The sequence below is a fragment of the Bos indicus genome, chromosome 1 (assembly GCF_029378745.1).
Source record: "Bos indicus isolate NIAB-ARS_2022 breed Sahiwal x Tharparkar chromosome 1, NIAB-ARS_B.indTharparkar_mat_pri_1.0, whole genome shotgun sequence".
In the NCBI taxonomy this organism is placed as follows: Eukaryota; Metazoa; Chordata; class Mammalia; order Artiodactyla; family Bovidae; genus Bos; species Bos indicus.
Genome location: NC_091760.1, coordinates 148,804,322 through 148,831,939, shown reverse-complemented (window position 1 = coordinate 148,831,939; position 27,618 = coordinate 148,804,322). Strand labels below are relative to the sequence as shown.

At 49.2% G+C, this 27,618-nt stretch overlaps 1 protein-coding gene across 7 annotated transcripts in view; it reads right to left on the bottom strand.

Annotated features, from left to right (window-relative positions):
- The window catches only part of DOP1B (DOP1 leucine zipper like protein B), a 131,178-nt gene that overhangs the window by 86,549 nt on the left and 17,011 nt on the right, over nucleotides 1-27,618 (bottom strand). For 6 of the 7 annotated variants that reach the window (XR_011568658.1, XM_070796656.1, XM_070796671.1 and 3 more), the window contains exons 3-5: nucleotides 7,413-7,594; nucleotides 6,724-6,894; nucleotides 728-917 (exon numbers count right to left, since the gene is read on the bottom strand). Coding sequence is in view for 6 of the 7 variants with exons in the window: in XM_070796656.1 (XP_070652757.1) it covers nucleotides 728-917; nucleotides 6,724-6,894; nucleotides 7,413-7,594 (543 nt within the window). In the remaining variant the exon portion in view is untranslated. Of the gene's footprint in view, nucleotides 1-727; nucleotides 918-6,723; nucleotides 6,895-7,412; nucleotides 7,595-17,176; nucleotides 17,871-27,618 lie in introns of all 7 variants that reach the window. The other variant, XM_070796690.1, reaches the window with a different exon arrangement.

Genomic DNA, 27,618 nt, shown 5'->3' with positions numbered 1-27,618 from the left:
CAGAACGAGGGAGGGACCAACTCGAGCAGAGATGGCATCACAGACGTGCCAGGCCAGGAGGGGCAGCAGCTCTGGGAGCGCAGACGGCCAGGAGGGGAGAGTCAGGCCTCTGGGCGACCGGGAGCACACCGTCAGGACACTCCTGAGGACGGACTTTATCTGCTGGCAGCAGGTAATTTTTCAGACAGAAAAGATCTAAGCAAAGCTATGTCTCAGCAAAGTGAAGTCTTGCAGCAACCAAAAAAGCACTGGATGGGAGAGGGAAGAGATGGGGAGAAACCAGTTAGAAAATTACATGGTGGTCCCAGAACAAGACCGAAGGAGCCGAAGCAGGGAGGTGAAAACGGAGGAAGAGACAAAGCGGTGCTGACGGGGCAGAGAAGGAGGGAGTGTGTCTGTGAGGGTCTCCTCTGTCCTAAGCATCGGACGATGTCCCTTCATCACTCTTTTCCTCGGAGAGCCCCACAGGGAGATCTATTACTTCCACGGTGCAAAGAGGAATGGATTCAGAGGGGTAAGGAATCGCTGCCCACTTTCTTGACGATGAAATCAGCTTTGAACGTTTCCAGTGTGAAGCGAGGTCCACCACTAGGTGGCGATAGACTGCAAGCCATTAAACAAGTGTTAAGTTGGGGAGAGTTGGTTTAACGCCCCGCCCCAGCCCCACCCCAGCCCCACCCCAGCCCCGCCCCCACCGGCCGCCCCCTGCCAGACCCGGGGCACCCACCGTGAGCTGGTAGTCAGTCCCCAGCATGTACTTCTGCTCCCGGCCGGGCGCGCCCCGGTTGATGTGGCCCACCACGAAGAGCGAGGCGGGCAGGCGGATGGACGGGCTGGCCAGGACACTCCCCCAGAGGGCGGCGTAGAAGACCTCCCTGCCGACCACCAGGGACAGCCTCAGGAGCAGCGCGTCCGTCCTAGGACGGAACAGCACAGCGTCAGGGCGCTCCCCGCGGGCCAGGGAAACGCCACCTTCCTCATTCTGAGCCGCCGCCGTGCGCCCCTTCGGTGTCAGCTGTTACTGAAAACTGAATTTGCTAGGACAAACGTGTCACCGAGAGGGGCCGCGTCTTGGCTGAGGGGCAGCATCTGACCGGTCGTGTCCCCCTTGGGGCACAGAGATCGGTCTCCACCTCTGGCCTCACCACAGATGTCACTGTGCTTGTGGGAGGCGGGCCCACTGCCCCAAGGAGATAAGCAGACAGTCACCCTGTATAAAAGCACAAGGAGTCATTAATGTGCGGAAAAAAAACACAACAAAAGCTGACACGACTGATTAAAGACCTAAGTAATGATAAAGACTTCCATAGTGGCTCAGATGGTGAAGAATCCGGCTGCAATGCAGACTTGTGTTCAATCCCTGGGTGGGGAAGATCCCCTTGAGAAGGAAATGGCAACCCACTCTAGTATTCTTGCCTGGAGAATCCCATGGACACAGGAGCCTGGCAGGCTACAATCCATGGGGTCACAAAGAGTCAGACACGACTTAGCGACTATCACTCACTCACTCAGTGATAAAGACATCCCTGACCTGAGCACGGCCACACATGTGCTCAGGGACACTGGAATTCAGAAATACTGGGGACAGTTGTTGCCTGGGCCTCCCACACCATGGCACATTCTAGAAGGTCTGGGGCCGTTTTCCTGACACTCTGCCCCCAGCCTCTCCACACCCCAGCTGCCACTGCTGGAAGCCCTCCTGTGGACCACCCGCCTGGATTCAGGTCTTATCTTTACCTGGGATGCCGTGACACCGCATCGGCACTTGGACGGACCTCCTCAGAGAGAAGCAGCATTGGGGGGTGTAAGCTTGTTTTTCCACCAATACGGACTGAGGTGGGCCCCTCTCCGCTTGGGGAGCGCCTGTGGCTAGCGGGGCCCTTTCCCACCAACTGTGAAAACACAGCTTGTGGGCCCGGTGATGGCACTTATCAGTACGACAGTGGAGGCAGCTCCCACGAAGGGATTTCACTTAAGGAGGGGGTCTGACTCGAAAGCTAAAATGATTCCATCTTTCATATGCTTCCTATTTGCATTGACCACAGCGGGAAAAAAACAAAAGGACAAGCCCAGTATAAAGCAGTGGCGTTCTAGAATCAGCAATCCTCTATCTACTTCTTGGCAGTGGAGCCTGGGACAAATGAAAGCCCTGTGCATGTCATCTCAGCCGTGGCAGAGAAAAGGGGTGAAAATAACGCAAGTTGTCTCTTGAGTAGACACTTATCACGGGTCTGTTCTGCTAGCTGACCCTCCCCAGTGCCCAGATGAGCGTCTGACACATGGCTGGGCCTCCAGAAAACTGTCAGATGAATGCCACTCTCTCCACTTCACTGTGACCCACACTGTGTGCAGCTTGCTCTTGTTGTTCCACAGCTAAGTCACGTCCGACTCTTTGTGACCCCACTAACTGCAACACACCAGGCCTCCCTGTCCCTCACCGTCTCCCGGAGTTTGCCCAAGTTCAGCTTGCTCAGTGTATATTTAAACATTTTGTACAATAAAGTCTACTACCTTTCAACATCAAAAATTAATTCTATTTTCCTTAACCCTAGCGCTTTTCAACTCATAAAATATCCGTAGCGAATGACACAGAGAAAAAAAAACAAAATGAAGCAGCATCAGTAACAGCCAAATGCTTAGAAGGACACAGAATGGTTTAGAGGCTAAAGGTATTGATCAGCCTTCTATCAGAGCTGAGCCAACAAATAGAGCTTCTCTCTGCCCAGCTCTGAAAACCACCAAAAGCCCTAGTTTGGGGTAGAAGCAGCATTCAGCAGCTGCAGTTGCAGTAAGCTGGGTAGATGGGTTCCTGTGGACACAGTGGACGCACAGGATGGTCCTGAGCTAGGAAGAGATTCCCACAGCAGCAGGTTAATCCAGGAAGCCCCCGGAGAGCTCGTCTCTCCAGGGTCCCTATCACACAAGACCAACGCCAAGCTAAAACCCATCACAAATGCTACAGCGTGGACACTGCTGTCTCCTGCCCCTTGCTTACAAAAGCGTATCCCCAAAGCACGTTTCAGGGAACACTGGCCACGGTAGAGGGGGTTCCACCATCCGAGAGCCTGGGGAATGCCACTTATGCTATCCCTTCTTCAACATTCAGAGAACACTGCCCAGTTTTCTATATTAAAGAAACGGGCTTCCCTTGTGGCTCAGCTGGTAAAGAACCCACCTGCAATGCAAGAGACCTGGGTTCAGTCTCTGGGTTGGGAAGATCCCCTGGAGAAGGAAAGGCTACCCACTCCAGTATTCTGGCCTGGAGAATTCCATGGACTGTACAGTCTCTGGGCTCATCAAGAGTCAGACAAGACTGAATGACTTTCATATTAAAGAAGCAGTTTAATATAAAAATAAAAATTTTACCTTAAAAATGAATGGATATTAAAAATTTAAATGATGTTACAGGTCAGAAAAACAAGTAATTATGAAAAGACTCTGCCATGGAGGGGGGTTCCTAGGTGGTGCTAGTGGTAAAGAATCTGCCTGCCAATGCAGGAGAGGCAGATTTGATTCCTGGGTCAGGAAGATCCCCTGGAGAAGGGAATGACAACCCACTCCAGTATTCTTGCCTGGAGAATCTCATGGACAGGAGCATAGAGGGCTACAGTCCATGGTGTCACAAAAGTGTTAGACATGACTGAGCAACTAAACAACAAAACTTCTATGGAGAGCAAACTAAAGAGCAAGATAACTGGGGTTAAAAGCTAAAGTCAAAGTCACTCAGATAGTGAGGGACAGGAAGGCCCGGTGTGCTGCAGTCCACGGGGTTGGAGTTGCAAAAAGTTGGACGCAACTTAGCGAATGAACAACAAGGGGGAGAAAACTCTAGGACCAGCAGGGCTTCCTCAGCGTGGTGCTGGCCTTGGCCAGAAGAGGGGCCAATGAAGATTTGCCCACTGCCATTTAAATCAGGGTTTCTCACCCTGTACCATGTGGATCCTGGGGCTGGGCCCTTCTTTGCAGTGGGGGCAATCGTGTGCATCTTGGGGTGTTCAGGCACACCCCTCACCTCTACCCACTAGATGCCAGTAGCACCCGCCCCACCCCGGTGTAACACCCAAAAAATGTACTCAGGTACTGCCAAGGGTGCCCTGGGGGCTGGAGCCACCCTAGGCTGAGAACCACTAAGTTCAAGGGTCATGTCTGGGGACCCGGGTTTTGCCTGCTTTCCAACCACTGAAAACTTCCCACCTCTCTTCCATCTCCTCAGAGCAGGGGTTTAGCATCCACCCCCAACCACGAATCCTGTCTTCCTCGTACAGCAACTCACAGCAAGCCATGTGGGCACTTCCTGTGCACTTTACAAGGGGGATCCTGGGCGGGAGTGTTTGTGGACATCAAAGGGTTATTAGAGAGCCAGGGTGAATAATGAGACGGAACGCCGGCCAAAATCTCCATTGCCTTATGGTTCACTGACAAGCAGAGACCAGGAACTGTCCCCGCCTCCACGAAACCCATGACTCAGCAGCCCCAACGCGCTCACTCACTCACCCCTCAGTATTTTCCACCGGCTCGGACATGGTGACCGGCCCACCCCCAGACCCTCTGCAGAGTATCTGCTGGGGGTGAGGGGTTGGGGGGGTGTCTGACTCAATTCCTGAGCAGGTTAGGAAGGAACCCTCTCAAACTGACCTGGATACATTCAGTCACCTGATCGCTGTGCCCACACGCCTGCGCTCAGAGACCATGCAACCCTGCCCCAGCCTTCACCTCGGAGGCCGGTCGCTCGTACCCCTGAGCACCGAAGACGCCGGATCGGCCTTTGTGTCACAGCCACGTGTACCCCGTGACTCACAGAGCTTTACTCAGCTCGCGGTTGAACACTGAGAAATCATAATATTAGGAGAAAACACTCGTGTTCATCGGCTGGAGCAACCGTTTAAATGAACATTCATTGATCAGCTGGGAGAATATATGACAACACCCTGACTACTGACAGGTTTCTGGTGTGATTCATTCTTACAGGTTAAAAAAAAATTGCCTTACACTGTGGCAGCTGAAGTGCTCATCTTTAGATGATGGGGGCACGGGGAAAGCATTTACAGTAAACATCTGTAAAACAGGAATGGACCAGAACTTCTAGAAAGAGCCTGGGGCTAGGAGTCAAGAGCAGAGTCGGATAAAAGTTGGCTTGTTAACCCCGTGTGACCCTGACTCTTCCTGAACCCACAGGCCTACCTGGCTTCTCAGGGCGTGGAGCTAGGTTTAAGATAGCAACAAGACAGACCCTGCCTCCAAGGGAAGTGGATGCTAGTGACTCAGCATATCACAGAGGTGGATTCCCCACGGGGAGGTAGAGGGCCACCACCCGCTCTGAGTGGAAGCCTCAAACAGCCCAAGTGCACATCAAATGCCAGGATGGATGCGTGTGACTTTAACGCACCCTTGGGTCACCAGCCACCATCCTGCAAACATTCTGATTATTTGGTTTCTTTGAGGGGCACACTCTGAGTGGGCCCTGGATGGACTCCATGCTTCCACTCCACGCCCCCTGCCACTCCCTGCCACAGCTGACACCATAGGGCAAAGGTGGCGCGGCTGGGGTCTCTGGTGTGGGGAAGATTCGAACAGGGCTTTGGGTCATCACATGGAAACTTGTGCAAGCATGCAGGTTTCTAGACCTGCCAGCCAGCTGCACGTGGGCTCTGGAAACAGGTCCTGTGAACAGAGGCTCGTCCTGTGGCATCACTCAGAACAGTTCACACCCTGGAAGTTGAGTTTTCATACTATGATTCTCCAGAAATGATTCTCTGTGTATATGCCATGGTCCGAACGGATAAATCCTCTCTCCCATTCCTAGTGAAAGTGAAAGAGACTCTGTCATGTTTGACTCTTTGTGACCCCATGGATTATACAGTCCATGGAATTCTCCAGACTAGAATACTGGAGTGGGTAGCTGTTCCCTTCTCCAAGGGATCTTCCTAACCTAGGGATCGAACCCAGGTCTCCCACATTATTGGCAGATTCTTTACCATCCTAAGCAGTGACCAAAACCACAATATTGTAATTGGCCTCCATTTAAAATAAACAAAACAAACGAATACCATTGCATGAACTTCTGTGCCTGTGAGCTTGCCGAATTTCTCCAAGATGCTTGCAACTCGTCAAGCTGAGCCCTACCCATCAATGAAACCCAGGCTTGCTTTTTTATTTGGAAGCAGCCTGGTAAACAATGGGCTTCCCTGGTGGCTCAGACAGTAAAGAATCTGCCTGCAATGCTGGAGACCTGGGTTCAATCCCTGGGTCGGGAAGATCCCCTGGAGGAGGGCATGGCAAACCCCTCCAGTATTCTTGGCCTGGAGAATCCCCATGGACAGAGGAGCCAGCCAGGCTCCAGTCTGTAAGTTCCTGAAGAGTCGCACGTGACTGAGCGATGAATGCTTTCATGTTCACGAGTATACAGAAGGAGGGAGACCCTCAGAACCTGACACATAAGAGGCAGAACCCCATCCCCACTGCCCACAGACCTAGAGACTCTGGGGAACTTTCTCACCTCCTGACCCTCACCTGGAAACATGGTAAAATTCAAAGGGGCACGCGGTACTTCGTCAGGCAGAGACGCCACAGAAAGGTGAATGTCAGCCTGACGTTCTGCACCTACCCTGCTTCCGAGGTCTTCTCCGCATGTCTCCCCTCGTTTCTCACAAAGCAGCAGAATAAAACACAAGTGGGCACCCCCCACCCCAGGACGGGCGGCCATGGGCTCTGGCCGACACCCACCTGTCATAGATCTCCGAGCCCTCCTCCAGGCCGGGCAACAGGCCGACGACAAAGGCCTGGAGGCTTGGGAGCAGCAGCTTCTGCAGCGGGAGGAAGTACTTCTCGTACAGGCCGAGCAGCACGGGTCTCACCGACATGGCTGCGTGCGCCAGAAGCGGGAACAGCCCGCAGCTTTGAGGACAGAGAAAAAAGGGAGAGGAAGGAAAATGAGAGGCCTGGTCAGAAGCTCCAAGGGATCGGCCAGCCAGCCGGCCAGCCGTCTACGCTGGTGACGGAGGTGCCCAGCCGTCACGGGACAGTCACCACCCAGTGCTGGCAGGGGGCAGGCCACAGGCAGTGTGCAACAGTGCGTCTCAGCTTAAGGAGAAAAGTCAGGGAGGACTGACTCTGGAGGGTGGGCCCTGGGGGAACCTCCTGATGGATGGCTTCATGGCGAATGGACGCATCCCTTTGTATTTTGTCTTGTTCATCCTTTTCTTGGAGGAGGAAATGGCAACCCACTCCAGTATTCTTGCCTGGAGAATTCCATGGACAGGGGAGCCTGGTAGGCTTCTGTCCATGGGGTTGCAGAGTTGGACACGACCGACGCGACTTAGCACCAGCAGCAGCATACTTTTCTGAGCTGGCGAACTGAAACGTGGATTCCTTGGGGAATAGAAGAGGGAAGTGGTGGGTGAAGCTAGCATTACCTGTACAGGAACAAATCCTTGGCCAACCATTTGGTCCCCACGATCTTAAAGATGATCTCATAGGTTTCTAGGGCTTTTAAGTGCACGCCACTGGGCAAGGCGGGATGCAGGCACTGGGCTAATCTCTTGCTGATGACGAGTCGTCTGGGCAACAGGGAGTACCTCAGGTTACTCTGCAGAGCCTGGAAAACAAGAGGAGACACATGTGAGGAAGAAGGCAGCGACATGGACAGAGGGGTATGCATCACCCGTCTGGAGGCCGGGAAGACCCCAGCAAGTCGCGGCATGGGTGTAAGAGGCAGGATGTGAGCAGACAGGAAGACACAGGGACGGCTTGGGAGGGCTCAGGGTCCAGGGTCGTGAGCCAGCGTTGGGGAGACAGGGCTGGGGAAGCCCCCAGCATCGCTGGAATGGAGGCAGGGTGCGGTTTCGAGAATGAGGGTGATCCTGCGTCCCTTCAACAGAGAAGGAAATCACAACCCACGCCAGTGCTCTTGCCTAGAAAATCCCACGGACAGAGGAGCCTGGTGGGCTTCAGTCCATGGGGTCGCAAAGAGTGGGACACAACTGACCACACCGTACATGTGTTCCCTTCAAAGGGCCTCTGTCTCCATCAGGCCAGCTTCCTGTGAAGCTGCGTGCTTCTGTCCGGGGAAGCCTCCAGTCTACACCTGCGACCGAGCAGAACACAGACCTCCCCGTCCCCGAGCAGAGCCTTGTGTGTGAGCCGCGGAAGGCCTGTGTTTCCCATCAACCTCCCAGCTGCGCTTCACAGCCGCATGTTCTGAGTGCAGTTCAGGGGGTCGGTGGGGGGCACCCAGCAGAGATGGGGAGCCATGTGCTTCTAGGCCAGGATTCCCAGCGTCTTCGCCAGGAAGTTCCACAGGAGAAGTCAGATCCCTGCTGGTGTGGAATGACAGTCCCCCTACCACCCTGCCCCGAGCGGGCCTCCTCAGGCAGGACAAGGGCCTGTGTGCGTGCTAAGTCGCTCAGTGTCCAAATCTTTGCGGCTCCAAAGATGGTAGCCCACCAGGCTCCTCTGTCCGTGGGATTCTCCAGGCAAGAATACTGGAGTGGGATGCCACGCCTTCCTCCAGGGGATCTTCCTGACCCAGGGCTCCAACTCCTGTCTCTTGCAGCTCCTGCATTGGCAGGCAAGTTCTTTACCACTAGCGCCACCTGGGAAGCCAGGACTGTGGGCCTGGTCTCTGCTAGGGCATTCCTGGGCGTTCGCTGCACCTAAGAAATACAGTGGGTGGACTTCCTCCTAACAGGGCGCCTCCCTCCTGGGGCCAGGTCCATGTTGTACTTCACAGCAACGAGTAGCCACTTCGAGAGCGCTGGGTGGGTCCTCGTGACTCAGTCTTATACACCAAATGTCTGTCCTTCCTGTGGAACAATCCACATGACTCACACAAATATTTACTGAAAGCTGACAGGGTGAAGTCCATGCTTCTCACAAAGCCACTCAAGAAGGCCTCAAAGGCAGACTCCCGCCCCATTCGCCGGACCCATATCTCAATGCTTTGGCTTCAAACTTTCTAACAACACAGGTCCACCAGAGGTCCCTGCCTGCCCCCCGTTGCCCCCCAACCAGCTCTGCCTGAATGTTCTCCTCACTGGACTCAGCTCAGCACCTACTCAGGGAGGTAGGAGCGTCCCCCACCCAGGGCAGGGTGCCTGTGCAGCTGTGCTCCGTCGGGTTCCACGTGTCACTGACTGACAGTGTGGAGCTAAGCACCATCCTCTCCCGGGCTGAGCTGTGTGAGCCATATGGGGCTGGATCTGCCTTCTTCCTCTGCTGTTCTCAAAGGCAGACAGCTCACAGGAACATCACCTGATGTGTGTCAGAGCTGTGTGGTCTCAGGCCTGTGACAGCTTACTTTCTAGAAGCAAGGAAAACGATCTCACCTCTAAAACACACACTGAGGCTATGCAGGAAGTCAAGGGAAAAGAAGGAAAATGACATTTTCCACCAGAAGCACAGAGTAAACTGAACTCTCAAAATCAATAAAACTACCTCTAAAGGAAAAAAAAAAAAAAAAAACCCTCAAGATCATCAAGAATATTATTTGTAAGAGTTGGATGACTTAAAAGAAAGGGAAAGCCAACCAGTGCCTTTTAATGTGCTCGTGTCCAAAAAAAAAATTGAGGCAGTGACCTGGCAAAACGCATTGTGACAGCAGGTGAGAGCTGAGTTATTGAGGCAGAGAGAAAATGACCATGGGAAACACACAGGAAAGAGCTCATCTGATGACTTTCGAACACGCAGAAAAGCAGGTGGAATCGGAACGCACAACCCAGGTTCAACACGTGTGAGCGGGCCAATCCCGACGACAAGGCTTTCAGGAAACCATGTCTGTGACCCACTCACTGGCTAGCCTCTCGATACCTGGGTCCTGGGCTTTCTCCCCGATCCCAGAGGAGGAGAACCAGCTCTGGCCTCACCTGTTACATCCGTCAGGTAGAGCTCCTGCTGTTTAAGTCAAAATCTCACTTCTGCTCAGCACAGTCTCAGGACTTCTGCTACTTGAGGTGCAGAAGATGGGCTGCTGCTCCCAAGGGGATCCCCTGGGACCCATAAGTGTTTGTCCACCCCCCGCCACGCCCTGGGGCTGTACATCAGCAGGATCTCATTTCTCCACCCTTCTGAACACTGGTGTGGGCACCATGACCTACCCTGGCCAGTGAGCTGAGTGGCATCATGTGTCACTCCCGGTACAGGCTTTAGAAGCCAACTTCAAGGCCCAATGGGTTTTCTTTCCCTGCTTCTAAGATCGTGGAGACCCTGCCACGAACTGCAGCCCCTCCCAGACTGGGCCCCTGAGAAATTACAGACAGCAGGAACCACCCGCTGACCCACAGAAGCAGAGCTCAACCATGCTGTGAAAACCACTGAGCTGTTTGTTTTGGGGAACTGTTTGTTACCATGGCATAACCTCCCCTCTCCTGACTGATACAAATCTTCCCAGGTAAATGGAATTACAAGGAAGCACAGCCATTCATTCCAAATGAACAAGGCTGGTTGCTATTGCTTTTAAAATTGTTACTCCGTTTAATTTTGTTAAAGAAACATAACTGAGAACTGCGACCTTACCAGAACATGTGAAATGGATTGTTCACTGTACTCTGCCCACGCAAATCCAAGCAAACACATCACACCCGAGTCAGGGAGTCAGGGCCTCTGAGTAACAGGTACACGAAGATGAAGGAAGCTGTTTGATTTGAAGACCAGCAAGAACAAAGGGGACAACAGAGGATGAGATGGCTGTATGGCATCATCGCCTCAACAGACATGAGTTTGAGCAAACTCTGGGAGACGGTGAGGGACAGGGAAGCCTGCATGCCACAATCCATGGGGTCGCAAAGAGTCAGAAATAAATGAGCAACTGAGCAACAAAGGACAAAGGACAGAATCAGACATTACTTAGAAAAACGAGAAGGTGCTCATCCTTTCTGATTAAAAAGAACACAAATCAAAACTTCTGGGAAGTGCTATTCTTTTCACCCATCCATCAGGCTGGCAAGTTAGACGAAAGCACACAGGTTCAGGAGCAGAGCAGAGACGCCCAGAGATCACGAACTGGGTTCATCAAGCCACAGTCGGGATTTGGCCAGACGGTATTTGCAAGCTTGCTCCTCGGAGCGGCTACAATATAGATTGCCCTCTGTACCACTCTTATCACGAACAATGGGGCTAAAATAGTGCCTCGGTCATAGTGATTTTGTTAACACACTTCTCACAGAGGCTGGCATTTAATAAGCGCTTCAAAACTGAGGTTACACAAACAATGAGACAGAGGTTATTATAATGCCTGGTTTAAGTACGCAAGCTTAGGGGTCAGAGTCTGGAATTCCAGTTCCATCCTCTGTTAGATGAACCCCTTAACCTTTCTGGGCTGCAGTTTCACAGGAAGAAAGGGGCCTCACAAAGTTGCAAGCATCATGACATATCACACACAGGGTCTACCATGAGTAAGCAATCAACAAGCATCTCCTCTTATTATAATGACAGTTCAGTTCAGTCAGTCTTATCCGACTCCTTGAGACCCCATGGACTGCAGCACGCCAGGCCTCCTGGTCCATCACCAACTCCCGGAGTTTACTCACACTCACATCCATTGAGTTGGTGATGCCATCCAACCATCTCATCCTCTATCGTCCCCTTCTCCTTCTGCCTTCAATCTTTCCCAGCATCAGGGTCTTTTCATATGAGTCAGTTCTTCACATCAGTATTACAGTTTCAGCTTCAGCATCAGTCCTTCCAATGAATATTCAGGACTGGTTTCCTTTAGGATTGACTGGTTGGATCTCCTTGCAGTCCAGGGGACTCTTCAAGAGTCTCCTCCAACACCATAGTTCAAAAGCATCAATTCTTCAGCGCTCAGCTTTCTTTACAGTCCAACTCTCACATCCATACATGACTACTGGAAAAACCATAGCTTTGACTAGATGGATCTTTGTCGGCAAAGTAATGTTTCTGCTTTTTAATAAGCTGTCTAGGTTGGTCATAACTTTTCTTCCAAGGAGCAAGCATCTTTTAAGCTCATGGTTGCAGTCACCATCTGCAGTGATTTTGGAGCCCAAAAAATAAAGTCAGCCACTGTTTCCACTGTTTACTGATCTATTTGCCATGAAGTGATGGGACCAGATGCCATGATCTTCGTTTTCTGAATGTTGAGTTTTAAGCCAGCTTTTTCACTCTCCTCTTTCACTTTCATCAAGAGGCTCTTTCTGCCATAAGGGCGGTGTCATATGCATATCTGAGGTTATTGATATTTCTCCAGGCAATCCTGATTCCAGCTTGTGCTTCATCCAGTCCAGCATTTCTCATGATGTACTCTGCATAAAAGTTAAACAAGCAGGGTGACAATACACAGCCTTGATGTATCCTTTCCCAATCTGAAAGCAGTCTGTTGTTCCATGTCCAGTTCTAACTGGTTCTTTTTGACCTGCATACAGATTTCTCAGGATGCAGGTCAGGTGATCTAGTGTCAAAAGCTCTCCTGCTTATAAAATACTCTCTTGCTTTTTCAATGATCTAACGGATGTTGGCAATTTGATCTCTGGTTCCTGTGCCTTTTCTAAAGCCACCTTGAACATCTGGAAGTTGACAGTTCACGTACTGTTGAAGCCTGGCTTGGAGAATTTTGAGACTTATTTTGCTAGTGTGTGAGATGAGTGCAATTGTGCGGTAGTTTGAGCATTCTTTGGCATTGTCTTTCTTTGGGACTGGAATGAAAACTGACCTTTTCCAGTCCTGTGGCCACTGCTGCGTTTTCCAAATTTGCTGGCATATTGAGTACAGCACTTTCACAGCATCATCTTTCAGGATTTGAAATAGCTCAACTGGAATTCCATCACCTCCACTAGCTTTGTTCATAGTGATGCTTCCTAAGGCCCACTTGACTTCACATTCCAGGAAGTTTGGCTCTAGGTGAGTGATCATACCATCATGGTTATCTGGGTCATGAAGATCTTTTTTGTACAGTTCTTCTGTGTATTCTTGCCACCTCTTCTTAATATCTTCTGCTTCTGTTAGGTCCATACCATTTCTGTCCTTTATCAAGCCCATCTTTGCATGAAATGTTCCCTTTGTATCTCTAATTTTCTTGAAGAGATCTCTAGTCTTCCCCATTCTATTGTTTTCCTCTATTTCTTTGCACTGAGGAAGCCTTTCTTATCTCTCCTTGCTATTCCTTGAAACTCTGCATTCAAATGGGTATATCTTTGCTTTTCTCGTTTGCCTTTCACTTTTCTTCTTTTCATAGTTATTTGTAAGGTCTCTTCAGACAACCATTTTGCCTTTTTGCATGTCTTTTTCTTGGGGATGGTCTTGATCACTGCCTCCTGTACAATGTCTCGAACCTCTGTCCATAGTTCTTCAGGCGCTCTATTAGATCTAATCCCTTGAATCTATTTCTCACTTCCACTGTATAGTCGTAAGGGATTTGATTTAGGTCATACCTGAATGGTCTAGTGGTTTTCCCTACTTTCTTCAATTTAAGTCTGAATTTGGCAATAAGGAGTTCATGATCTGAGCCATAGTCAGCTAGTATTAAAAATGGAGACAAAATGCACTGCATTTTAAAAGAACTGACTGAAATCCAATCACTTACAAATAATGTCGTTTATTGTCACAAAAGCAAATAAGGACACTAGTTAAATGTCTTAAGAAGAAGGTTTGAGGAATTGTTGTTCAGTTACTCAGTCATGTCTGACTCTTTGTGAACCCATGGACTGCAGCAAACCAGGCTTTCCTGTTCTTCATTATCTCCTGGAATTTGCTCAAACTCATGTCTGTTGAGTCAATGACGCCATCCAACCATCTCATCCTCTGTCGCCCCCTTCTCCTCCTTCCCTCAATGTTTCCCAGCATCAGGGTCTTTTTCAATGAGTAGAGTATTCCCATCAGGTGGCCAAAGTATTAGAGCTTCAACATCAGTCCTTCCAATGAATATTCAGTGTTGATTTCCTTTAGGACTGACTGATTTGATTTGCTGTCCAAGGGACTCACAAGAGTCTTCTCCATCACCCCAGTTTGAAAGCATCAATTCTTCAGCACTCAGCGCTCTTTATGGTTCAATTCTCACATCTGTACATGACTACTGGAAAAATCACCTTCCCAGGTGGCTCAGTGGTAAAGAGTCTGCCTGCAATGCAGGAAACCCAGTTTTGATCCCTGGGTAGGGAAGATCCCCTGGAGAAGGGAATGTCTCCCCACTCCAGTATTCTTGCCTGGAGAATTCCATGGACAGAGGAGCCTGGTGGGCTATGGTCCATGGAGTCACACAGACACACACACCAGTGGCTAAGACTCTGCATTCCCAATGCAGGGGGCCTAGGTTCAATCCTTGGATAGGGAGCTAGATCCTAGATGTTGCAACTAAAGATCCCAAATGCTGCAATGAAGACAGAAGAGCCCATGTGACGCCACTAAGACCTGGTGCAGCCAAATACATACATACCTGATATATTAAAAATACATATATATATAGTCTCTACTTTCACGAGACTGTCCTGCTGTCTCACTGAGGACTAATGCATGGAGAGAATCAGCTCCATGTTTTTAAGGCAAACTTAGGACAGGAGTTATCTAAAGATGTATTCCTCGCTCTGGCTATTACATATTCTAAGCAGCGAGTGCTGGTTCAGCCCTGGTGGCTTTCTTCACCCACACACCCTCAATCCAGGCGCATCTCTGCTTGCGGGCTGTTAACTCTGGCACCAGTGCTGTCACCCTGGGGCATGAGCTAAGCATCTGGCCAGCATGGCCGGCCCACTAAGATACTTCTCAGTGGGAAGTCGGGGCTGGGGGTAGGCATTCTGCTGCAGCTCCTCTGGAAGGAGCCTGGTGGGCTCCTGATGCCCTCAGCTTCTGCTGCTCTTGAAGAAGGAGACCTTCTCCCTGGAGCAACTCTGTCCTAGGAGGTTTCAAAACAGTGCTGTGCACTGCTGCTGGGAATATAAGATGGGTCAGCTGCTGTGCTCCTCACAGTATTAAACACTTGATTTCTTTACCAAATTATTATTTCCATTTGATCCAGCAACTCCATTTTTGGGCACACACCCAGAAGAACTGAAAGCAGGGACTCAGACAGTTATGTGCACACCACGTTCACTGCATTACAATTCACAGTAGCCCAAAGGTGGAAACCACCCAAGAGCCCATCAGTGGATGAATGGATGAATAAAGGTGGTTTGTATGTACGATGGAATATTATTCAGCCTTAAAAAGGAAGGAAATCCTGACATGTGCTAGAGCATGGATGAACCTTGAAGGCACAGCATGAAATAAGCCAGACACAAAAACACAAAGATATTACCTGATCCCACTTACATGAGATTTCTAGTGTAGTCAAGTGATAGACACAGAAAGTAATTGGTGGTGAGCAGGGGCTGGGGAGATGGGGGGATGGAGGTGAGTTTAATGGGCAGGGCATTTGCAGCTCAGGAAGAGGCAAAAGTTCTGGGATGAATGGTGGTGATGGCCGCACAGCAGTGAAGGACACTGCATGTCACTGGACTGCACGCTCAGAAAGAGTTAAAACGGTAAATTTTACTCTATGTATATTTCACCACCAAAAACCAAGAAGGAAATGAATGCTGTGTTCACCCAGCTGCCCTTGCCAGACCGGTCTTGAGCTGCAAGGGCCATGAACTCCTGAGTGACGTCCATGCCTTGGATTAAACTGAACACTCTTTCTTGACCAGAGAGCAAAGGGCCTCTTTTTTAACAGTCCTGAAGGGACCCAGGGACTTGCTCCAGCCCCTCAAGAGTGAGAGTTTCTTACCCTTTAATTAGCAAAATAGCTCCCCCTCACCCCAGAACCGAGTCCCACCAGCTAGAGCTTGAAAACACCTGACTCCCTCCTCCTGCCCCTCGAGCTGCTTAAGAGCTGCCAAGACCGAACCCGGTTCAGGTCAAGGAGGCCCACCCTGACTCTGCCTTGCTCTTTCCAGCCTCCATCCAGGCATTTCACTTTGGCAAGACACTTCTCCAGTGAGCTAAGCTCAGGGAACATTTCCAGGGAAGCTTCATTGTTTGGGTTGTGTTCCTTAGGAAAACAGAAACCCAAAGTGACTGGCCAATAAGCTTAATACACACACACACACACACACACACACGAACACTGAATAAACAATGTATACTTAGAGTGAAATGCTCTTCTACAGGTGTATAATAAATATCTCAGGGAAACAGATGAATTGGGAAGGAAAACATAGCATGTTTTCAAAATTACTTTTTAACATGCTAACCAAAAAGGAAAAATATGATTAGACAGGAAATTAAACTTCCTTATTTGTTTCACCCAGGCCCTGTATTATTTTACAGTATTTCTTGAACTATAATTAAGATATAATTACAATAGTTTTAACCTCATTGTATTCATAGGCTCAGCAGACTGATCTTAGAACAAAATAATAAAATACAAAATATAAGTTGTAAAGGAAAGGTCTGAACCACATCTGAGCTCCATTAACAGAGACCAGGAAGTCTCACTTCACTCCACCCAAGGCAATGCCTATGTTTCCCTTTTGTTTCACTGACATTATGCAGTCTGACACTCTGATATTCTGCAGGACTCCCAGCATGATTAAAACAGCTCTACGTAAGAAACATGATTAAAAATTCCAAAAGGGCAAGTCGTGGACTCGGAAAGTAACTCAATATACTTGGAAATGGTTAAGATGATAAATTTTATGTTATGTGCATTTTAATCACAATTTTAAAAAATGTTAGGGTAATTTAATAACATGGGCGAGGGGAGAGTTAAATTACATTTTAAAAATGCTTTAGCCTCTAAAATAAAATTTTTAAATGTTTCCTTTAAAAATTTCTAGAAGAAAACATGTCCACACTGCTATATATAAAACAGATAACTAACAAGGACCTACTGTATAGCACGGGGAACTCTGCTCAGTACTCTAATGAGCTATATGGGAAAAGGATCTAAAAGAGAGTGGATCCACGTATGTGTTTAACTGATTCACTTTGCTGTACAGCGGATACTAACACGATGTTGAAAAGCAACTATCCTCTAATACGTCTGTGTTAGTCACTCAGTCCTGTCTGACTCTTTGTGACCGCGTGAACTGCAGCCCACCAGGCTCCTCCGTCCATGGGACTCTCCAGGCAAGAACACTGGAGTGGGTTGCCACTTCCTTCTCCATACTCTAATATGAATTAATCTGAAAATAAACATAAACAGAACTTCCCAAAGGAGACAGCCCAGACCTGCCCTCCCAGTGTTAGTGCTGACCTTGGAACGCCTGACGCTCGTCTATAAAGGGATGCTGAGGAAGCCAATTTAAAACCCCGGATCTTGTCAAGCAGATGGTGAGGCCTGCATGTTTTCCTTCTGGAAGTCCATCATCTTTATGAGGATGTTTGTTTCACGCCACAAAAATGAAGCTGCAGGGTGAGTCACACTGGCCAGGCAGCACAAGCTTGAACACTCGCTAAATACTTGCCAGGTGACAGCAACAGTGCCCTCCAGACGGAATGAAAACAGGACAGCTGCTGAGTAGGGACAAACCGCCAGGACTTCCCGTGGTAAAGCAGGCCTCGGCAGAGAGCATCCAGCCTGCCCTCAGATGGCAGCGACCTCGCCACTGCACCAGCTTGGGAGGGGGCAGGAAACAGGTGGGGAACCTGGCATGTCACCACAGCCTCCGAGAGCCGGGGCGGGGGCCAGGATCCCAGGTAGCCAGCGAGGCCAGCTTCGGTTTTCATGGGCAGCAGGGGAGTGACACAGGTCCAACTCCATACAGGACAAGCTTCCTGCTGACAAAGGTCCTTGACTCGTGTGTCGCTGTACTGCTTTCTGATCAACGCTGAGAGCAAGCCTGCAGAGCTGCACCCTTACGGAGTCAGTTCTCATCCATGCTGCATGATCCAAGCAAAAAAGCTGCCTGCAGAGCCCGGGATGCGGAGGTTCACTCAGCTGCCTGCATCTGTGAGAGACCCAATAGGACACTTTTTTTTCCTTTTAAAAATTGTCTTAAAGATTATTTCTTTTGCATCTGGTTTACCTTATTGCTGGAGCTTGCATTCACTGGTACTTTCTGAACAAATAGCACGCTGGTGGCACAGGAAGAATGGACTGAAGGCTGAGCCTCTCCACGCCTGGAGAGACCTTATGGTGCCCAGAGAGGGGCATGGTCCAACTGTGTGTGCCAAGAACCGCCAGATCAAGCCCTGGGCCTGGGCTCTGCTCGGCGAGTCTCAGAAGCTCGTTTCTATCAGCTTGTGCGGCGGCTCGGCCGCGGAGGGAGGACCAGGCGGGCCTCACACACGGGAAAGACCAGGAAGCCAAGGGCAAGGACGACGCGACGGGGAACCCGGGCTCCGACGGGGGCACCGGGCGGGAGCTCTCGGGCCCCCCTCTCCAGCCGTCCTGCCTGTCCCAGGCTGCCGCCCGTCATCTCACATGGAACCCGGGCTCCGACGGGGGCACCGGGCAGGAGCTCTCGGGCCCTCCTCTCCAGCCGTCCTGCCTGTCCCAGGCTGCCGCCCGTCATCTCACATGGAACCCGGGCTCCGATGGGGGCACCAGGCGGGAGCTCTCGGGCCCTCCTCTCCAGCCGTCCTGCCTGTCCCAGGCTGCCGCCCGTCATCTCACGTTATTAACAGAAAACGCACCATCACCTGCCCTCACGCTGGTTCCGCAGACCAGACTCCAAAGGGAGCCGAGGCCTCCGGGGCGTTGAGTCCACTCCCGCCCCCCAGGGCATCAGGATCTCATGCGTGTGCACGCACACGGGACACAGCACTGGGGGGCCACCCCAGGCTCCTGGCTGACGGGACTCGGGAGTCTGACACTAGGCCAGAAAACTCTTCTTGAAACATCCCAACGAACGCTTCGCTGCCTCACGGAGGGGCAGGCTACTACACGTGGGCTCACACGCGGCTCTTTGCTTCCTCTCCTCTGAATTTACGACGTGTGGGCTATAAGAGCCACTGCACTCATCACTACACCTCCTTTCCCTGTCCCCCCACCCCCCCACCTGTTTAGGAACTTCAGGGGCTACTGTGATGCTTTCCAGAGCTTTCTGGGTTTCCAGACTTGATTCTTTGCTGACTGCAAGACAGGTCCTGGGCCCTCCCTCATGTCCACATGCCAACCACCCCACCCTGCCCCATTCCATGGACTTGGATGGGCGCTGGGGCTGAAACACCATGTGCAGAAGAGCCCGGGCTTCATTTGGTGTCTTTATCAGTAACAGGAGTGGAGAATTTTGGAGGATTCTAGGTTTGAAAAATAATGGATGAGAAGCACACAACAGGGGATTAAAGGGAATCACCACATTGTAGTGGGGGCGGCTAGAGATGGAAAATCGTGAAGGTCAAGGCACCTGAGCTCTACAGTAAACCACATGAAAGGCAAATGAACACGAGGGGCAAACACACCCTTCAGAGTGCAGTCTAAACCCTGAAACATACATGATGCAGAGACGGCTGAAATAATTAACCTCCATGCATACGCGGATTCAGTAATAAATGCAAGCCTACCATTTAGACACACAGATGGTGAAATGTCTGGAAACATCTTGTTTTTCTGCTCTTTAAACGTATGTTAACCCACATGCAAGTGACAGGTCTAACAGACAAACCAAAAGCCTAATAACCAACTTGTCAAAAGTTTAAGAGCCAGGAGGAAAGAAAGAAGATGTGGCAGGTAAGGGTCTCGTTATAAATTCCAAAGAGGCTTCAGACACAGACGCTTTACTGGTAGAACTCAATGTTCTTCAAACTTCACAACACCAGGGAGAACAGAACTGGCGTGCTCAAGTGAGACTCAGTGTTGGGACTGAAGTCCCAGGGGCACCTCCCGACCGCCCCCCACCCGCTGGAGCAGAACGGGACGCGCCCTCCCGGTGCTTGGGCTGCCCTGGCCCACAAGGGCCTCAGGCACCGGGAGGCACCAGGGGTGGGTGGCCAGCAGGGGCAGCCACAGTGCCGGGGACGGTAGTTCAGCCTCAGGTCAGGGCTGAAACTCTCCGCCACGCACCGGCCGGCTGGAAGCCCACTCAGCCGGGCTCATCCTGGGGTATGCTCCTGCGTGGAAGCAGGCGATGCTGAACAAGGCCGCTGGGGGTGGGCGGTGCGGCTGCCAGTGGCATGCCCAGCAGTGGTGGCCAAGGCCCGAGGGCCTGGCTCACTCTCTCCAGGTCGGCTCGAGCCCGATGCCGTCTCCTCCCTCCAAACCCAGCATTTACAAAGCTGCCGGGGACACTTGGGACCGAGAGGCAGAGCGCACAGCGGGCACAGGGCAGGTCCTGGAGGAACACAGTCTCCTCGGAGATGTGAGGGGGTCCGTATGCAGGATGAAGTCCATGTGGGCACGGAGATAAAATCCTCACCAGTTACTCGGTAAAGACTGATTCAGGCCAGAACCAAGCCAACGCCAGCAGCGGGGGAAAAGGTCACCACAGGACACTCTGCATCTGTGAAGGACACACACACACACACACACACACAGGACACTGTGCATCCACAAAGGACACACACACAGGACACTCTGCATCCATGAAGGACACACACACACCCTACTGTCAAGAAGCAACACACACACACACACAGTTATGCCATAAAGACTGATTCTGGTCAGAACCATGCCAAGGCCAGTGGTGGGGAAAAGGCCACCACAGGACACTCTGCATCCATCAAGGACACACACACACAGGACACTCTGCATCTATGAAGGACACACACACACCTACTGTCAAGAAGCAAGTGTGCCTGCATCAGCCCACAGAGGAAACAGGCTTCCATGGGTTACGGACGGTCCAAGGTTGCAGATCAGATAGGGAGCTTTTGGAATGTAAAGAGTAGGGTATCTGACTCTCCCCGTCTCAGGGAAGAGATGCGGGGCTTCCTTGCTGATGCAGGAATCACAGAAGGTTAACAACGCTGGGCCAAGAAACCCTGGTCCAGATGCTTCTGTGTTTGGTCAATGCAAGAGCTCAGTGACATCCTAAAGGGACCCAAACGCTTTCATGCTTATATACTCCCAACAGTAAACTGACTTCTCTTCAGTTTTCCTTCCATAACCTCAGAGGTCCACTGCATATTAGGCATTAAATTCTCACATGACTACAGAGAAAAGCAAGAAAAAAAAAAAAAAAAAAAAAGGTCTGTTCCTTTCTTGTCTGTCTGTATTAGAGGAAATCCTCTCCCAAAACTGGCCGGCCACATCTCACGGTCAGAGATCACGTACCTATGTCTGAATTAATCCCTGCCAAGTGCCAAGGATAATGGAACTACTAGGATTAAGTCCTCCGACAATAATATTCCACTGGGGCTGGAAGGCGGGGGCTACCATCCTGCAGTGCATCACCACCTGATCCCTAGATGTGCCTGGGTTCTCTCAACGAGGAGGAAGGGGGGTGGTCGAGTGGGTGACCAGCACGTTGGCCCCAAGCTGCAAAGTGCGGGGCCTGCCCCTGAGCCCCAGGGCTCTGCTCCTAAGCTGGGTGTTTCCTCCTTCACCCCACAACCTCTGACTCAGCACACCTTAGCACAACATGTTCACTTCCAAGGCGTATCTCAGGTGCTGGGAGGATGTGACTTAAGCCAGACAATAAGCACCGAAAGCACATGGACTAAAACATAAGGCAGAACAGTGTTGCTTGGATGAAAGCAATCAATACCTTACAAACTGATCAGGTAATGAAATGAACACATTAATACATTTCTTGCCATATAGAGATAAGAAGTTCTTAAGGTTAGTGAATAGGGAACAAACCGGCCCTTGATGAGGCAAGCAATACAATGGACCTGCCCAGCTGAGGCACTCCCTTTAATGTTGGTGCATGCCAGGGCGTGGGGTGGGGAGGTGGGCAGGGGCAGGGACTACCCACCTGAATCAAGTCCCCTTCTGTGGTAAGGGGTATAAACCGGGCCAGGGACGCTGCGCCAGCTGAGCATTCCTCTCCCTTGAAGATATGAGTGGAAGCGCTCCAGTGTTCTTGCCTGGAGAATCCCAGGGACAGGGGAGCCTGGTGGGCTGCCATCTTTGGGGGCGCACAGAGTCGGACACGACTGAAGCGACTTAGCAGCAGCAGCAGCATGTGCCATGGGGTCACAGAGGGTCAGACGTGACTGAGCCCACACAGTGCAGCTTGTGCCATTAAAGTCCGAGCACACACCTAGATGCTCCTCCCCCTTCCGGTGGGACAGAATGTCAGCAAATGTTGGGAGCCACGTTAAGTACAGCAGGGTCCCTGGCTTTAGCCTGTGGAATGATCATGTGAACGTCAGTCGCCCAACCTGGACCCACCACTGCAGAACTGATTCATGAGCAAGAAACTTCAGTCTTAGGGTGGCACTGAAGTTTTCGACTTCTTTGCACAGCAGCTCACGGTACTGTTACTGAAGCACTGACAGTATCATCAGTGTTCAACCCAGATCCAGAAGACGCTAACGAAAAAACACAAACAGGACTGGTTGATGGTATGATGGTACGTGCAACTGTCTACCCGAAGAACTCAATACAATTAGCTGAAAAAAAACTAAGAAATAAATTCACCAAGTTGGCTAGTTTCCAAATTCTGTAAATTGATAGTTTCCAATGTGGCAACAGTCATTGCTGCTGCTGCTAAGTCGCTTCAGTCGTGTCTGACTCTGCGTGACCCCATAGATGGCAGCCCACCAGGCTCCCCCATCCCTGGGATTCTCCAGGCAAGAACACTGGCAACAGTCATTAAAACAGTGTAAAATAATCCCATTGATAATAGCAAAAAAATACATGTATAAAATATCTTAATATATTTAAGATACAGTAAAGATTTAGGTAAGAAACACAATCCAATGCTTAGGAACCTAAGTGAACGCTTTTTAGTCACTGAGGAGACCACCACATTTTCAGGCTGGAGGAAGCCCGATTGTGTGAAGATGTCACTTCCCCTGAAATATACAATAACTGATACCTAATACCAACAGCCCCTGTAAGAGTTTCTTTAAACTTTGCAAATGATTCTGAAGTTCACCTGGAAGAAAACCACCTGGGAAAGGTAGAAAAATTCTGGAATTGAAGAGTCGTTATGAGGCTAGGGTAGAAAACATGGTCCTGCCAGATAAAGGCATAAAGCACAGGAGCTGGAAGGTGTGGCCCTGGCACCATGCAGACAATTAGTGGAGCACAATAAAGTCCACACGGACTCGTGTGTCCAAAGGTTTAACTCTACGTTCACTGACACAGCAGCTCCGCCACGGGAGACGCACCTTACACAAACAGCCACAGGAAGAAAGACACCTTAGAACCTGCTTTAGAATTACGAAAAACCGGAAGTGAACTAGTCTAACAATAAAGGGTTTCAAGATCTTGTCCATCCCTATACAGTGCCCCCTCACTCCCTTTTTTCCTTACACACACACACACACACACACACAGGAGACACAGCTATACACGAACTGTTCAACCCGCCTTTTTTGCCCCTCTACTTTATCTCGAGTATTTTTCACGTTAGTAACTACAAGTCCACCTCAGGTGAATGCTGCTGGTCATCACACTTGCATCAGCCCCTACTGAGGGCGGTCATTCCCAGTGCTTCACTATTACATATATCGAAACGGTGTCGAGCCTTAGAGTTCTCTTTGTGTTGTATTTTATCAGGTTAAAACAAATTTACAGTGATCACACACTAACCATCTGATCATTAATCATTTGGGAAATGCAAAAGATAAAGGGAGATATGACCACACTCCTACCGATAAGCCAAAAACAAAAAGACTGCCATATCCTGTGCTCTTAAATTGGGAGAATTAATATTGTTAAAATGGCCATCCTACCCAAAGCAACCTACAGATTTCATGCAATTGCTATTAAGATATCCATGACATTTTTTTTCACAGAACTAGAACAAATAATCCTAAAATTCACATGGAACCATAAAAGACCCTGAACTGCCAAAGCAATAGGGGAAAAAGAACAAAGCTAGAGGTTATCAGCCTCTCAAGACTTCAGGTTATACTACAAAGCTATCGTAATCAAAACAGTATGGTACTGGCACAAAGACAGACACATAGGTCGCATAGATCATAGACACGTAGATCAATGGAACAGACTAGCGAGCCAGAAGTAAATCCATGCCTGTATGGTTAATTAATCTAAAAATATAGAGGAGGCAAGAGCATACAATGGGAAAAAAGTCTCCTCAACAACTGATACTGGGAAAATGAGACAGGCACATGTAAAACCATGAGATTAGAAGATCACCTCACACCATATAAAAATAAACTCAAAGGGGGTTAAAGACCAAAATGGAGTAAATGTAAGACCAGAAACCATAAAACTCCTATGGAAGAACATAGGCAGAACTCTAGGACATAACCCATAGCAATATTTTTTCTGGATCTAAGGAAATAAAAACAAAAATAAACAAATGGGACCTAATTAAAAGATTTTGCAAAGCAAAGGAAACCATGGACAAAACAAAAAGAAAACCTATGGAACTGGAGAAAATATTTGGAAATGATAGATTGACAAGGTGTTAATATCCAAATATACAAAGAACTCAAGACAACTCAATATCAAAAAGAAAAAAAAAAAAAAACTCAATCAGAAATGGGCAGAAGACCTCAACCGATGTTTTTCCAAAAAGCACATACAGGCAGCTAACAGGCACATGGAAAAATGTTCAACATCACCAATCATTAAAGAAATGCAATCAAAAGAACAATGATATCCCCTCACAACTGTCAGAATGGCTATCATCAGTCAGATATCAATTGTTGGAGATGATGTGAAGAAAAGGAAACACTCATACACTGTTGCTGGGAAAGTAAACTGGTGCAGACACTATGGAAAACAGTATGGAGGTCCCTAAATTAAAACTAAAAGTAGAATGACCATATGATCCAGTCATTTCTACTGCTGAATAGTCAGAAAAAATAAAAGCATTAATTTAAAAAGATACAGGCACCCCACTGTTCGCAGCAGCACTATCTACAGCAGCCAAGACACAGAAGCAGCCCGACTGCCTATCAACAGATGAATGGATAAGGAAGATGTGGCGTGTGTGTGTGCTCACATGTGCACACACACAATGCAATATTTACTCAACCATAAAAGAGAATGAAATTCTGCATCTGCAGCCATGTGGATGGACTGAGAGAATATTATGCTTAGTGAAATAAATCAGGCAGAGACATCATACAATACAAATATTTTATGATATCACTTATATGTGGAATCTAAAAAATAATACAATGAATGTATATGCAAAACAGAAAGTGAAAGTCGCTCAGTCGTGTCCAACTCTTTGCAACCCCATGGACTATACAGTCCACGGAATTGTCCAGGCCAGAATACTGGAGTGGGTAGCCTTTCTCTTCTCTGGGGGATCTTCCCAACCCAGGGACTGAACCCAAGTCTCCCACTTTGTGGGTGGATTCTTTACCAGCTGAGCCACCAGGGAAGCCCCAAACAGGAACAGACTCACAGATACAGACAACAAACCACTGGAGGGGTTGGGGAAGGCGTGAGGGACAAAGTAGGGGTATTAGATTAAGAGATACAAACTATTATGCATAAAATAGATAAGCAACAAGGATATATTATATAATATAGCACAGGGAATTATAGCCATCATTGTATAACAACTTTTAATACAGCATAAACTGCAAAAATACTGAATCGCTATCCTGTACACCTGAAAATATAAATCAACTGTACTTCAATTTAAAAAAGAAAGACTGCCCATACCAAGTGTTGATAAGAATATGGAAGAACTGGAGTTATTATAAGTGCTGGTGGGGTGTAAAACGATATAGCCACTTTGGAAAACAATTTGGCAGTTTTTAAAAATATTTACCTGCCCACTGGAAGCAACCCAGTGTCCATTAACAGGCAAATGACCAAGTAAATGGTGTATATCCATAAAACTGTACTCAGCAGTAAAAAGGAATAAACTATCAATACACAGGCCTTGGATGACTCTCAGAAGAGTTTTGCTGAGTAAAAGCAGACAGACTGTGGGGTGAGGGGGAGGCGAGGTGAGGGTGAAAAAGAACATATGCTGTATGAGTCTGTTTACATAAAATTTTAGAAAATGCAAACTAGTCGAATTGTAAAGGAAAGCAGCCCAGCAGTTACCTAGGGATGGGGAGAAGGGATGGAGAAGGGACCACAGAAGGCTGTGGGGAAACTTCTGGGGATGGATGCACGCTCTTATGTGGGGAAGGTTCCGTGTGCACACGCTCAGTCCTGCCCCACTCTTTGCGGCCCCACAGACTGTAGCCTGCCAGGCTCCTCTGTCCATGAAATTTTCCAAGCAAGAAGACTGGAGCGGGTTGCCATTTCCTCCTCAGGGGATCTTCCTGACCCAGGGATTGAACCTGGGTCTCCTGCACTGCAGGCAGATTCTTTACTGTCTGAAACACCAGAGAAGCCCCCGTACTGAACTGAAGATCAGAACTCATCAATTAAGCACTTCATAAACGTATAGCTTATTGTACAACAAAGCTATTTTTTTTTTTAAAGAAAAGACCATTAAAAAAGATAAATAAATGGGAATGCTTGTAATTTGGCTCAAACACAAGCTTGAGTGCTGGTGTTCATGTTCCATCGGTCATCCTTTTTGAAAAATAGCCCAGCTTAACTCATTTCCTTCTGTATAAGTTTGCCATAACAAAATACCACAGTCTGGGGGGCTTCAACAACGGAAGTTTATTTCTCACTGTTCTGGAGGCTGGAGGTCCAAGATCAAGGTGCCAGCTGATTCAGTTCTCCTCCGGGTTTGCAGAGGTGTCTTCTCACTGGATCCTCGTGTGGAGGGAAGAGAGCTTGCTCTTCTGGGAAGGCCACAGTCCTACTGGATTGGGGCCCCACCCTAATGACCTCATTGAACCTTACTTATCTCCTGAAAATGCCAACTCCAGGTACAGCCACACTGGGGGTTGTGTTGACATGAATTTGGTGGCGGGAGTCAGGGTCAGGGGTGGGGGAGACACAATTCAGTCCTGGTTTCTTAGCTTTCATGATAGTATTTAGAACATGTAAGTGAATCACAGGCCCCTTCCCTTGTCCATACATTCCATTCTGCTAGATGAGCCTTTTTTTTTTTTTTTTCAGATGCGCTTTCATCATTAGCTTACTGGAAGAATAATTCACCTGCCCAAATCTGGACTATTTCTATCCCTTCAGTATATCTGAAAAGAAGACTAGCCAGAAAAAGAAAAAAAAATCCTTTGCTCAGATGTAAAAGAGAGTACCTCAGCTATAAATTATTGCAAGTGTATCAGACTCCTTTCAGCAAAGAGAAACGCTCCTTTCAGAAGGACTATGTTGTTGGCCTTATGGTGTCTGAGCGGCTCACAGTGAGGCCACGCTTTCGACCCCAAGCAGCAACATTCCTGCCAGTTCTCAGCTCCTCCGGGATACCCTGGGGTGGGAAGGAGTCAGTGATGCCACCTGGGCCCCGGGACCTCCCCCACCAGTGAGGAATGACAGAGCACTGGCATCATCTTCACGACCAGGGACGGGAGCTCTATCAGCTGTGTCTCCTAAACCCCAGAGCCGAGACCATGAGAACACTGCCAGAAGCAAACGGGCCCTCTGCTCACCACTCTCCCGCAGAGGATCCACTCTGCCGACAAGCGAAGCGTCAATAATTGCCAACATCATCAAATGCGGTCTCTTCTCAGGAGGCATTCGGGCTCAGTCTTTCCAGTATGACCTGGATACCCCACTTACCTGAC